This window comes from Alternaria viburni, assembly GCF_023758015.1.
Source record: "Alternaria viburni strain BMP 2772 chromosome Unknown scaffold_15, whole genome shotgun sequence".
Lineage (NCBI taxonomy): Eukaryota > Fungi > Ascomycota > Dothideomycetes > Pleosporales > Pleosporaceae > Alternaria > Alternaria viburni.
The window spans coordinates 234,167-247,513 of NW_026055784.1; the positions used below are offsets into that span (position 1 = coordinate 234,167).

Below are 13,347 nucleotides of genomic sequence, written 5' to 3' on the forward strand. Positions count from 1 at the left end.
TCTATCCCAACAAACCAATGACGTCCTCACGTGTAGCCAAAAAGTTTTGGTCCCTCGCTAAACCCCACATTTAGCTACTATCGCACCTTTGCAAACGCACGTCAATGGTCGATTGTCATCCTACTGTCGGAACCTGAGATAGGCCGATCGACAAGAAAATGGCGATTTGGAGTAGCAGAAATTTTCCCGCGCGCGTTGTTGGGGTTCTGGGCGGCTTTGAGGCTCCTTGTAGCGATCTTTTGCTACAAGGCATCTCCGAATTGCTTCACTTAGACATGTTCTTCAAGCCCTCGGCGGTTGATTTCCCGGTCGTATCCAATTGAATGACCAAGAACTCCCCCACGCAAGTGACATGTCAAGTTCAGACGTGTTCAACGGCATAATTAGAGTCTAGACCTTGGTATCTCATGATGCGCTTACTCCACAAAACTATATCCACCAAGAGCCGTAACCCGTTCATGCGGTTCATGCGGCTCTGCCCAAATACGAACTCCACATTTGTTTCCGTCTCCGCGGGCTCACAGCGCCGGTCCCTTCCATACGTCGCGGTTGATTTTGAACAGGTTGCTCTGCTTGTGTGGGAGGCTGATCTCGCGCTCCTTGTAGAAGCCAGCTTCTTGGAGGTAGTTTGCCAGTCTAGACAGTTAGTATTGTACTATGTGTAGGATGCAACACTTACTTCTCGTTATCGACCCTCGGCTCCAACATGACCCTCTCCGTCCGGTTATCCGCGAGCCAACAGTAGTGCACTAATGCACTCAACCAGATCTTGACCCTATGCGCTCCTCTAAACTCCTGCTCGCCCACCAAGCAGTGGAAACCCCGGTCGTAATCGCTAACAATGGGCAGGTATTTTCCGAGATTATCCTCCTTGACCCAGTATAACTCAAAGTAGCCGAACGGCTTCCCATCCCAGCATCCCATGACCGGGAACGAGTTTTTCGATTGTAGGCCGTTCTTGAGGAACTGCTCCTGATGGGCCTGTGGACCCGCCTCGCCCCAGAAATGCGACACGCGGGGGTCGTTCATCCACTTGTGTAGATATTCCGGATCCGACATGCCGTTTGGACTGGGCGCGTGGCTGGAGACCGGGCCCTGGTGTCGAAGCGCTTTCGAAGAGATGGAAGCTACTCGGAAAGACAGGTATTGCCCAACGCTGGGTATGTACCTTGTGTATAGTATTTCGCCCTGCCGAGGTGGCTTCGGCCGTATCGGGTGTCGCGTATTGTTCGTGAAGACGTATTGCGCAGGAGGTGGTGGGTAGAACGTGGGTAGATGCGAGCTCGAGTGGAAGGGGCCTGGCGCAGTCGGTGACCACAAGCCTGGCGAGACCTGGTCGAGCTGATGCTCCTGCTTCGCATCAGATCCAAGCGCGGGGGACGACGGTCGCGAGGGATACGGCGAGCCTGAAGGAAAGGGTGAGTTGGTATTGGCTAATGGCGAGAGAGTGAAGAGGTATATCCTAGGATCGAGCTGCCAGAAGGTCCTCCGACTGACAAACATGCGCTCCCAGCCTTCAGGAGATGACTCTTCTTGCGCACACCCAACAGTCGAATCTTCGCTGGCGATAAGCCCCATGCGTTCCAACTTGGGCAGCACGACCTTGCCCTTGAACACGCCCTCCCTGTTGATGTTTATGCGCCATTCGCCCTTTGGCTTTCCTGCATCCGCAGTGTTCTTGGAGATCGCATTCGTGACCTGGAGTGTCGGTTCAGGTTGGTGAAAGTACCAGTACAGTGTCGCCCACAGCATCATCGCGATCTGACGCGTTGGCGAGGCAGCGGGCTTGAACTCGCTGCTACTGGGGTTCGATATGGACGATATGTAGAGGTGATCTCCGTTCAGGGTCGGCTTCTTGAAGCGATGTACATGTCGCGGCGGAAACAGCTCCTCCTCACCCTGCTGCTGCTGCTCCTGTTCGTCCGTAGGAGGCTCATCTTCGGAATTGAGCACAATGGTCCAGCCAGGCGGAAAAGGCGAATGCGTGTGGATATCGCTCGACTTGAAGAAGAGGCCGCCGAACACGGGCGTGACGGTAAGGTTTTGGCCGTTGGGCAGATGGACGACATTGACTGGCGCCATGATGACGTTGGCGGGGTAGCTCGATTATGTTAGAAGAAAGATGGAGCGCGAAGCACGATCGTAATGGTAATGTTCTAAATGCAGGGCAACCCTCAATCACCTCACATGGGGTGAGATCTATGGTACTTGGATCAAGCGTCTCTTTTTTGCGGCACGCGATAGTCAAAAACTGCACAGCTGTCACCCACGTCTTGATTGACTAGTTTCTGTCTGAGAACGCCCGCGCGGGGCTTTCGCGGGGCATTAGTAGACACTGGAGCTCTCTGTTCTACTTGAGATACTCTCACATGAGAATGCACATGTCCTGATACAGATGCTGCATACATCATGCGAACGTAAGGCGACATGCAGGCGTCATCATTGGCCGGGGAGCGCATGGCCGTGAGGGAGTGGAGGAGCTCTGAGCTCGGCGGTCGGCATCTTCGCATATGACGAAATGGGCAGTTAATAAATCCGAAGCTTCCCCAGAGTTCCACGACCTCTCAACACTACAACACCAATACATCACACACTCGATTGAACCCACAACATCAATTGAAGCCATCATGAACACCGCACTCCTCCGCACATCCGCCCTGCGCTCCGCAGCCCGAGCCGCAGCTCCCACCACATCTCGCGCCGGCCTCGCAGGCACGACATTCGTCCGCGGCAAGGCCACGCTGCCCGACCTCCCATGTACGAGCCCATCACACCAGGAAGACGCATCAGTGCCAGCTACTAACACCCTCCAGACGACTACGGCGCGCTCGAACCCTCCATCTCCGGCAAGATAATGGAGCTGCACCACAAGAACCACCACAACACCTACGTAACCTCCTTCAACAACTTCAGCGAGCAAATCGCCGAAGCCAAGCAAAAAGAAGACATCAAAGCGCAAATCGCCCTGCAGCCCTTGATCAACTTCCATGGCGGCGGCCACATCAACCACAGCCTCTTCTGGGAGAACCTCGCGCCTGCCAACCAGGGCGGCGGCGAGCCCCCGTCGGGCGCCCTGTCTGCTGCTATCAACAACAGCTACGGCAGCCTTGACGCGTTCAAGGAGAAGTTCAACACGGCGCTAGCGGGGATTCAGGGTAGTGGTTGGGCGTGGTTGGTGCAGGATACCCAGACCGGTGCTATTCAGATTAGGACGTATGCGAACCAGGATCCGGTTGTCGGGCAGTTCCGTCCTATTCTGGGTGTTGATGCTTGGGAGCATGCTTACTAGTGAGTTTACCATGGAGTGTTGATGAAGAGCTTCTGACTAACAATTTTCAGCCTCGACTACCAGAACCGCAAGGCCGAGTACTTCAAGGCTATCTGGAACGTCATCAACTGGAAGGCTGCTGAGAAGCGCTTCCAGTAGATGGTACGCTTCCCCGGCAGGACAAGGTTCCTAACTCGCCGTTGACATGGAGGGGATCAAGTGCAATTGATCTTCATAGTCTGTATAGTGTAGCAATGCAAGCGAATGGATTAATGCAAAATTACAAATCGTATATCGTTCGTTATTCCATATATATACCCTCGAAATTACCTACTTGCTATGCTAAATATAGTCAAAACGCTGATAACGCAAATGTTGCTAATGGACCCATCTAACGCTATACAATGCTATCCCAAAGAAATGCCAGATGTGAGATGCCAGATACCAACCAAACACGCTACACGGAACCACACCCCAAGCAAACCCTCCCACTACGCACAAAGACAAAACTAATGCCTAACCCCCTGCATCCACCGATCAATCTGATCCCTCTGCCTCGGATCCATAGGCGGCTCCATCATCCCCCCATGCATCATCCCATTCATACCCATCGGCATCTGCATGCCATTCATACCCATCCCGCCCATCTGCATACCCCCCATTTGCATACCGTTCATCTGCATGCCACCCATCTGCATCGGCATCTGCATACCCATGCCGTTCATCTGCATGCCCATGCCATTCATCTGCGATCCCATACCCATCATGCCACCCTGTTGCATCATGCCCGGCTGCTGCATGCCCATCTGCATGGGCATACTCATCATGGACTGGTGTTGTCCCATGCCGTTCATCATGCCTGGCATTTGCATGCCCATCATACCTTGCTGGGGCGGCATGGCGCTCATTCTTTGCTGGTTGGCCATCATCATGGGGTTCTGAGCGTTTTTGTAGGCTTGGATTTTCTGGCCGAGCGGGATGTCGTCGTCGTCTTTTTGGTTGTTGGTCATGTTTTTGAGGAGCGGGTCCATGGAGCCGTAGGATGTGGCGCGCATGGTTGCGGTGAGACGTTGTTGCTTTTTGCGCCCTTGGTCTAGCTCGTTTTGATGGAGGAGGCTGCCTTGGGGGAGGTGCGAGACGAGGGCTTCGTTGGAGACTTTGCGCGCTTGGTTGTGAGGGTCGATGGGGTTGGCGGAGAGGATGTCCGCGAGACTGCTGGAGGAACGGAGATTGGGTCGGTGGCCGGACTGGGGGGCTTGTTCGCCTCGTAAGGCGGCTTCGGCTTGCAGGCGGGCGCGACGTTGGCCGAGGGTCTCTTCTTCCTCTTCGTCGTCGGCAGCGGGAGGGGGTGCTGGAGGAGTGTCTTTGGATTGCTCCTGGCCTTCTGGAACACCGAACTTGCTCATCATCTCAGAGGCGAAGTCATCGCTGACTGTGCTCTTGCGAACATCGCCGAGCGCTGATTCACGTTGTTGCTTCTCCTTGATGCGGCGCATACGGTCGGCCAGCGTCTCGCCAGGCTCCTCATCCGAGTCTGGTTCGGGAGTTGTGATGGTAGGCAGGTTGAGCTGGCTTGATGAGGCTCCAAGGTACTGTGTGCGTCGTTGATTAGGGTCAATGCCGAGTAGCCTGGTGCGACGGCTACTGAGGGGTTCGCGGTCCTCCAACTCTCGCTGCTCGATAAGACCCATGCTCTTTTGACGCATTTGCTGTTGCTGTTGAGGTCTGTAGAGAACACCAAGTGGTACATCGTCATCCGAGTCTTCTTCCGGCGGAGCTTCCCACGCAAGGTTTACTTTTTTACGGATTCGTCGTTGCTTCTCGGCTTCGGCCACGTCGTTCATTTGGAGCAGGGTTTGTCTGCCGTCAATCAACCCCTGCTCCATCAGTGTCACGTAGTTCATCTTCCGACCCTGCTGTTTCGCCTTGCGTAGCTGAAGCTCAGCGAGAAGAGTAGTCGGCGCGCCGTATTGTGGTTCAAGCTCCCCTTCCTCTTCGCTCGATTCTTCTTCTTCTCCTTCTTCATAGTGATCTTCGGTGTGTTCTTCAAACGAAGGTCGAATAGCATCGGGATCACGTCCATCCGGTCCTCGTGCATCCTCATCACGCTCCTCTAATTGGTCACCGAGGCTCATCCGGCTTTCACTTGCTTTGACAAGTAATAGATTCATGTCAGCCGAGCTGTTTCGTTTCTTCAACTTCTTCAGGCGCTCGCCCTTTGCGTTGTGGTCAGTATCCAGTATGTTGAACGAGCTGCGTCTTCGCGTCTCTGCCAGTGTCGGTGGCATATCCGGTAGTTTGGAACTCCTACGCTTGCGTTCCGCACCGTACACCTCGTCGCCAACATGTCCAGCAAATGGATGATCAGTGAATGCAGACACAGGAGCATGTGCAGAGGCGTCCAGGATGCTTTCGAGCGTATCCTCCGCAGACTCTCCCTTGACCGCAAACTCCTGAGTGGGGGCAGCTCGGTTGTCAAAGTAGGCGCTTGCTCGTAATTGCGGTGGGAGTGCCATGAGACTCTGCCGGCTCTTCCTGTTGTTAGGCTTCGGGTCTGCTAGATTATCACCAAGCAATGGCATGGATTTCCTATGCTCGTTTTGCATGGAATCCAACAACCGTGACCGACGATTGGCTTGCTGGCTCATATTAGGCAATTGTGACAGGCGCTTGGGTAGGTTCAGCATCTTCGGTACGGGAGCCGGGTAGAAGACCATGCTATCGTCCGGCGGCGGTGCGCCTATGGAGTGAACGCTCGGATTGGATTTCATCATGTAGGAATGATTCGAGGAATGTCGGCTGTGGCTGTGGTGAGATGGTTCGGGTTCCTCCTCCACAGTATCTGGACAGTGGACGCCATCAAAGTCATGCCATAGTGTACGTGCTTGGTGTGTGGTGTCGGTCGAGGCTGCTGTCGGCGGTCGGTCTACGAAATCGCGGTAGTCTGGATATTGGTTCTGCAATTCCTCGTCGGGCTCCGGGCGTCTAGGTGGGGTGCCTATATGGATACTGTTACGCAGCTCTTCAGGCAACCCATTCGCGACTTCATCGAATATGCGTGTGAAGGACGAGACCTTCCGTTGGGGCGGCGAAGCAGAGTCGCTCTCTTCATTGTGTTCCTCTTCGACTTCCTCGGGGTGTACAATCTGTCCGAGACGCGATGCCTTTGATTCCGAGCGCTGGCGCTGGACCGAAGTCGAGGGTTTCGACCAGTTGCCTGTCCCTGAGCGCAGCGACCCTGCAGGAGAGGTTATGTAACCGCCCGGAGAGTATCCGCCCCATCGTGCATTTCCGTTGAGGTCTACGATTGAATTGGTGTGGGAGCCTATCGAAACGCCGCGACTTCGGGTGCTCGCCTGTCTCGTAGGCTCGAGGTCGGTCGTCTGCAATGACGATCGCCGGCTGTCAGTCAGCTTTAGTTCCGAGTATGTCTTCCGAATCTCCTCCTGTAGGTCTGAGCCGGACTCGCTCATGCGTTCGGCATGTTCTTCCAGGCGTTCAATGTTGCCCACATATGCCCCTTGCAACGACTGGAGATCGGGCACCGGATGACGGAGGTCGCGGTCGGTCTTGGGGGAAGTCATCGCAAAGACAGGCAGTAGAGGGCCGCCGCAGAGGTGAGAGAGTCTCTACTTGACTGCGGTGCGACTCTGGTAAAGGAGAGTTTTGGTGTGATTGTTGCACCGAACCGGACATGGGTGGAGGGTGATCGACCCCGATCCTTTCCAAGAATAGCACCCAGCACGTTACGGCAGGAGCGACCCAGACCTAACGGTTCTTGGCGCTGTCACCCAGAACTCGCGACTGAACATCATTTTGCGACAACACTCCCGCCTCGCCCACGGTCCATCCACGACAAATCACGTGGCGCGCATATCTGCCTGGTTCACTCCCATATATTGCGACACCCACTGCGACATCGAACCCACGACCAGACTCTTCGCGCGCGCCGAACAGCTGCCGGCTGCCAATATCACCCTCGTATTCGAATATTTCCCCATACGAACACCTCCACCATGGACGAAGGTGGCAAGCGCAAACACAGCTTTCGCCAGCAACCCAACAAGCGGGCAAAGGCTGAGGATGGCTCCGCGCTCAAGTCTGGCTTTGGTGCCAAGATGCTGGCGAAGATGGGATACAAGGGCGAGGGTGGTCTGGGAAAAGAAGGCGCTGGTATCTCAGAGCCTATCCAGGTGGTGAACCGAGGCACCAAGGGCGGTATCGGTAGCGTCGCAGAAAAGAGCGAACAACAACGGCGCGAGGAGCGGCGCAAGGCCGAAGAAAATGGCGAGAAGTATGTCGACACGTCGGAAGAGGAGCGCGAGGAGAAGAAAAAGAGGAAGGCCAAGGCTCGGGGCGAGACACGATCCTCAGCGCCACGACCGAAGAAGACCGTTTTCGAACTCGAGCAAGCTGGCATGCATGTGCCGCTTGCGCTACAATCCATCATCGACGCGACAACCGGCGCATCGACCCCTACTTCAGGCGTATCACTCCGCGGTCCTGATATTGTTCCATTCGAGAACTCCCTACAAGCGCGCGTACGGAGAGACCTGAACAGCTTCTCGGAGGCATTCGAACAGCTGCAAGTAGAGTCACAAGCCATCCCTCCTCAGGAATACGCGCTGCAGAAGGAACTGGAAGCGCTCGAAAGGCAGATGGACGAGCTGGAGGACCTACAAGCACGGATCGAGTCATTGCGTACAGGTACCTTCGACGTGGTCTGCGAAGGCCTCAAGAGCCTGCGCGCGGCGTACCCGTCTAAGCCACTACACCGTGAATCCGTCGCCGTTGTACATCCTCACTTCTCCAAAGCGGTGGCTTCCTGGGAGCCGCTCGAGGGTGCGTTGGAAGGCGTGGCGGCAGCCTTTTCTGAAATGGCGAATATCATACAGCCCCGGAGTAGGAGGGTGGCGTCCCAGGCCTACACCCACCCCTCTGAAGCATTGGTCAGTCGCACCGCAATCGACGAGGAAGACACGATTAAACGCGGCACCACGTCGTCATATGAGTCCATGATGCTCAAATACTGGCTGCCAAGAGTAAGCTCAGCGATCACACAATGGGACGTCAAGGATCCACAGCCCATGGTGCATCTGCTAGAAGTTTGGAAGCCAGTTCTCCCACCGTTCATCGCGAAGAGAGTGCTTGAGCAGGTGACTACAAAACTCTCCACTTCTGTTCACGAGTGGAACCCGCGGAAGTTCAAGAAGAGCCCACACACATGGGTTGTCGAGTGGCTGCCCTTCCTTAGACCAGCTGACTTGGACCCCAAGGGATCGGGCCTGGTCGCAGAGATCAAGCGCAAGATCCGGCATGCGCTGCAGTCTATCGATCTTTCCAAAGGTCCATTACCAGGGATGGAACAATGGAGAAGGGTCTTTGGAAAGGCAGAGTTTGATCACTTACTCACTTCCCATTTGGTACCTCGCTTGTCCGCCTTCCTACGCGACAGTTTTGAGATCAACCCCGCTGAACAAGATCTCGCGCCACTAGAGGCTGTGTTCGCCTGGAAGGGGCTGATATCGAATGAGGTTATTGGAGAGCTGCTGAAAGCACAGTTCTTCCCTAAGTTCCTCGAGATTATCCACCAATGGCTCACGAGCCCGGAGGTGGTCTTTGAGGAAGTCCAGACGTGGCTTACGTGGTGGAGGACTGAGATCTTGCAGGATGACATCAACAATTTGCCTTCAGTCGCCTCGTCGTGGAACGAGGCATACTCACTCATCAACACGGCACTGGATCTTGGAGATGCGAGACTGACGGATCTACCCGCGCCCCAGGTGGAAAGCACAGGAGCCTCTCCAGAGGTGTCTCAGTTCTCCAAATCCGTCAACCAACAAGCATCTCGTCCTACACCGCAAGTCGACGAACCGACTTTCAAGGACATTGTAGAGGAGTTCTGCGCCGAAGAGAATCTCCTTCTCCTTCCTCTCCGCGAAGCCCACGACCAGACCGGTCTACCCCTGTTCCGTGTCACAGCAAGCGCGACGGGACGCGGAGGCGCAGTGGCGTATCTCAAAGGCGATATCCTGTGGGTGCAAAACAAAAAAGACAAGAGTCTCTGGGAGCCTACCGGCCTGGACGCAAAGCTCATAGCCAAGGCAGAGGGCAAGTGATGCCTCCCGCCTCAAACTGCGTAATTCACACCACCTCGGTGCTCGGTTCTGGCAGGGTAAGCTCCCACAGCCTCTCCTGGGCAGATGTTTTTGTTAGCCATTCGCTAATCCGGCATCGGTACGATGCTTCCTTAGGTAGTGATAGTGATGACGACGCGCAGTCAGTCGAGGCTATAATGAAGCCACGTTATCTCTCCACCAGCGTCTGTTCGTAAGCAAAGTAAGGCATACCAAAGTGCCGAAAGTGTTGCATGAATCGTGAACGAAAGAGGAGTACGGCCAATGCGAACGGCTTTCACAGCATCGGGGGGTGATGCGGGCGTTTTAATCGGTCCTTGCTGCAAGCCTAGTCTGTGACTTTCGTTGCATCGCCCATCACGGGCATTAAGCCACGAGGCCGCGTAGAATTATTCACTTCAGGTGACGAGTCGGACTGCGATGGAGATGTCTGATCCTGGATTGTCGCCAATATAGTGGCTCCGTGATGGCTCGTGATTACTAGTGTGATGGGGTGACTGTGCGCTGATTCGCATATGTAGGTATAGTTGGGCGCTTAGAATAGATTTCTGTGGCCAATGGGAATAGCGGGTTGAGTGCGCATTCTCTGGCGTGCAGGGGCTGCCTTTCATGCATGCTGACCGCCGTGGGTGGGTGGGGGAGACGGAGAAAGGATAGCGGAGGTCAAAGGAGGTCTCATCCTCTGCTGCATTAATTGTACTCCAGTATTTAGTACTCTGTGTTGATTCTTGCGCATAACACTTCAGTAGAGATGGTTTGTAGCCAATAGAAAGCTTCAAAACATAAGTGGGGACGTGGCATTAGAATAGCCCTAGGTAGTCCTCCATCGCCAATGGGAAACGCAGAACGGGTGCGCATTTCTTGGTCTTGCAGGGGACGCCTTTCATGCATGCGGACCGTCTCCCGTTGACTGTGCCCCGAGCTGGCAGGCGATCGCGCATGTCCGGGAGGTTGGTGTTGGTAGTCTCGAGTACTGTGCGCTCGAGCGTTGCGGCACGGGTAAACATGTTTCTCGAGGTTTTCTCCACCACAACGACGACAACAAATAGGTATTACAACAGTTGATACCACCGCATAGACTCGATGCTTATAGCTCAAGCCTCGAATGTCGAGATTTATCATCGGCACATCCCATCTCGCCCTAGCTTGGACGAAGCGACCCCGCCTCAGCGGCTGAGAGACAGCATCCACTGGACGCCCCAATGTAGCTCAAGAACTAGGCCGGCCAATCAGACCGCGCATGCACCTTCCCAAGCCATCACACCCAGTCGCTCTTTCCTTGCATCCGACCACTTGCAGACCGCCGATCAAAGTACTTACCCGCTGCCCATCCCTCTTCATATCACCATGTCGCCTGCTGTTACACTCTGCATTTCACCCGGTTCCTCTCAGTCGGGATAGCGGGCACTCATTCATGTGCAATTGCGGCCCTAGATCGACATTGCACCCTGGACGACCTTGACGAAGCAGCAAGCAAGCTCGAAAGTTAGACCGCCCACTCTGATTGTCACATTATTCTTCTCCTTCTGTTATATATTTCCAGTCCCCCCTCGACCTGAGGGCGCGGCTTACGATGCTCGTCGGAGCGCTTCCTCCGGCACTCATCTCACTGCTTCTTGTTGCATCGCGTGTTTCTGCTGCGCCTTACGACTTTCTCGATAACTATCGCGACCCCACGCCGGCGGCTGACGAGGGGCCTCCTGCTTCATACCAGGCTGTCCGAGACAAGAACGTGCTGCCGTACGAGATTTGCGGTGTTGTTGGCGGCTACGTCTTTACAGTACTTATCTGGGGGGTTCTTCTCCTCACTGTTGGTAGAAAGATGAGACGGAAGGCTCTCGACCCGCCCAAGCAATTGGAGCTGGAACTCCAGGATAAACCGACTCTACCGGCTCTTCGAACAGCTGGACTCACATCGCCACCGCTATCCGCGCGGTCGTTTTTCGGAAAGTTCAAGAGAAACAGGAACGACTCTGCTGTTAGCAACCCACAGAGTCCTGTGGTTCAGTCACCAAGCTCGTTTGACCAAAAGGTCGTTGATGCCCACCGGGGTCAGGATCAAGCAGACATGGAGCGTCTCTACGCCGCCGTCATGGATTTCGACGAGCGCAAGCACTCCTCCAAAGTCAGTGTAGAAGAAACAGAGCCCATCCCCCGACCCACCGAGCGACGACGCCCCTCAAACATCAGCATCGCGCGCCCAGAATCCCACAGCGAAACCCCAATCTCGCCCGTAAAAGCCATCTACCCACCAAACTACAGCGTCCAGCAACCCGCTGCACCCACTCACAGCACCCACCTCCGCGCCGACGCCCACCCACCCCCAAGCCCCCGCAGCATCCTCTCCAAGCGCTCCCAAAACTCCAACACCAACTCCACTGGCAGCAAAAACGCGCGCTTCAACCTGAAGAACCTGCGTATCTCAGGCCCGATCGCAAAGTACCCAGGCGCAGATTCCGACGACGAAGCGCGGACGCCGCTCTCCCCGCGCTTCTACGCAAACCCCGGTGTCCCTCCTTCGCCGCCTACACAGACGAATTCGCCAACATCACCGGAGCAATACACAGAAGAAGCACTAGACAGCGTACAACCGCTTCCCCGTCCCGCACCGCAACGCCTCGGTCTCGGTCCACCACCGACATCCCAACCCCCCTCAACGTCCACCACCCGCCAACAACCCCCCAAACCCCTCTCCCCACCCACCTCCCTCCCCCTCCGCTCCTTCGCCTCCCCGCTCGCAAGTCCCGGCATCCAAACCACGGTCCTAGACCGCCGCGTCGAGGCCCTCGCTCTCGGCACCCCGAAAACAGGTGTCCCGTTCACGCCGTACAGCCCGTATATGCCGTTTACACCCATCACCCCCGTGACCCCGCATTTGACGACGAGGAAGGAAAGGAAGATGGAGAAGAAAGAGGGGAGGAAGTATGGGAGTAGGAAGCCGAGGGTTGAGGAGGAGCTTGTGCAGAGTCCGAAGGAGATTTTTGGGGATGGGTGGTAGATGTATATGTGTGTGGGATGGAGAGGGAGGGGGGGGTGGAAGTGTTGCATTTGCATCTGTTTTAGCGATTTTCTCTTTTTTTTTTTTTACTGTCACTGATAACACGCCGCCGGTTGGCTGGTTGATGATGAAGTGCGATGGCATGCATAGTTCTTTTCTGCGTTTATATTTACGACGTGTATTTTATCTGGAGGAAGGAAGGGTTAGCATGGAAACGTATATATTGAGACGAATACTTCACAACCAGCATATTATACTTGCGGATTCACGCATCACCTTTACAACCCAAACTGAACATAAGACAGGTGTGCAATAGACAACTGGTCAACAAAACCAGCAACTCATGCATTAAAAAGCCCACTTTGTATAACCCCTTTCCACGCCAAGATAAATGGCTCAATGTAATTCCCCTTCCTCTCTTTTCCTTCTTTCAACCACAACACTATCCTTCTTCCCTTCCCCTCCTCATTCCTCTCCCTTCTTTGAAACAATCAATAAATACACACACACGAGAAAGTTGCGACGCCAACAAATAAGCTATGCCCAATCTAACGCTTCAGTCTCCCAAGTTCAAAGAACGGACCCTATACACGATCGAGAAAAAGAAGTAAGAAGAGCAGTTAAAGGAACAACCATGCCGCCTATCTGGCTCCTTCTGTAATGTACGAAAGGCCCAAGCCTCGGCCCCTAAATGCCAATATAGTCTGAGCCGACAAATATCGACGGTGATAGATTCTGTGAGATGTCGTACCTTTAAGTTTGAGTGACAAAGGGAATTTGATGGTTGGTAATCTGGACTGGTATGGTAGTTTTGACACAAAGGAAAGCAAGAGGACGCCCGGAACGCCGTACGCTGGATAGATAAGCAGCACTTCGGTCGCAGAAGATAGCAGTCGAGCGGGGATGATAGTACGACAAGTGATATCGCGGGTATTGGCATTTCT

At 54.6% G+C, this 13,347-nt stretch overlaps 5 protein-coding genes across 5 annotated transcripts; 3 read left to right on the forward strand and 2 right to left on the reverse strand.

Annotated features, from left to right (window-relative positions):
• Positions 1–518: 518 nt before the first annotated feature.
• Positions 519–2,082, reverse strand: J4E79_007099 (uncharacterized protein; the record flags this gene model as incomplete). Its single annotated transcript, XM_049355967.1, has 2 exons — positions 519–636; positions 680–2,082. 2 exons carry the CDS (start codon positions 2,080–2,082, stop codon positions 519–521), a joined length of 1,521 nt encoding a protein of 506 aa, XP_049209421.1.
• A 545-nt stretch (positions 2,083–2,627) lies between these two features.
• J4E79_007100 (uncharacterized protein) lies at positions 2,628–3,427 on the forward strand (the record flags this gene model as incomplete). Its single annotated transcript, XM_049355968.1, has 3 exons — positions 2,628–2,757; positions 2,814–3,288; positions 3,340–3,427. The coding sequence occupies 3 exons, from the start codon at positions 2,628–2,630 to the stop codon at positions 3,425–3,427; spliced, it is 693 nt and encodes a 230-aa protein (XP_049209422.1).
• A 378-nt stretch (positions 3,428–3,805) lies between these two features.
• On the reverse strand, positions 3,806–6,852 carry J4E79_007101 (uncharacterized protein; the record flags this gene model as incomplete). The annotated part of the gene is made up of 2 exons (XM_049355969.1): positions 3,806–3,885; positions 3,924–6,852. The coding sequence occupies 2 exons, from the start codon at positions 6,850–6,852 to the stop codon at positions 3,806–3,808; spliced, it is 3,009 nt and encodes a 1,002-aa protein (XP_049209423.1).
• A 432-nt stretch (positions 6,853–7,284) lies between these two features.
• Positions 7,285–9,387, forward strand: J4E79_007102 (uncharacterized protein; the record flags this gene model as incomplete). Its single annotated transcript, XM_049355970.1, has 1 exon — positions 7,285–9,387. One exon carries the CDS (start codon positions 7,285–7,287, stop codon positions 9,385–9,387), a length of 2,103 nt encoding a protein of 700 aa, XP_049209424.1.
• Positions 9,388–10,978: 1,591 nt separating this feature from the next.
• Positions 10,979–12,403, forward strand: J4E79_007103 (uncharacterized protein; the record flags this gene model as incomplete). The annotated part of the gene is made up of 1 exon (XM_049355971.1): positions 10,979–12,403. The coding sequence occupies one exon, from the start codon at positions 10,979–10,981 to the stop codon at positions 12,401–12,403; it is 1,425 nt and encodes a 474-aa protein (XP_049209425.1).
• Between the last annotated feature and the right edge of the window lie 944 nt (positions 12,404–13,347).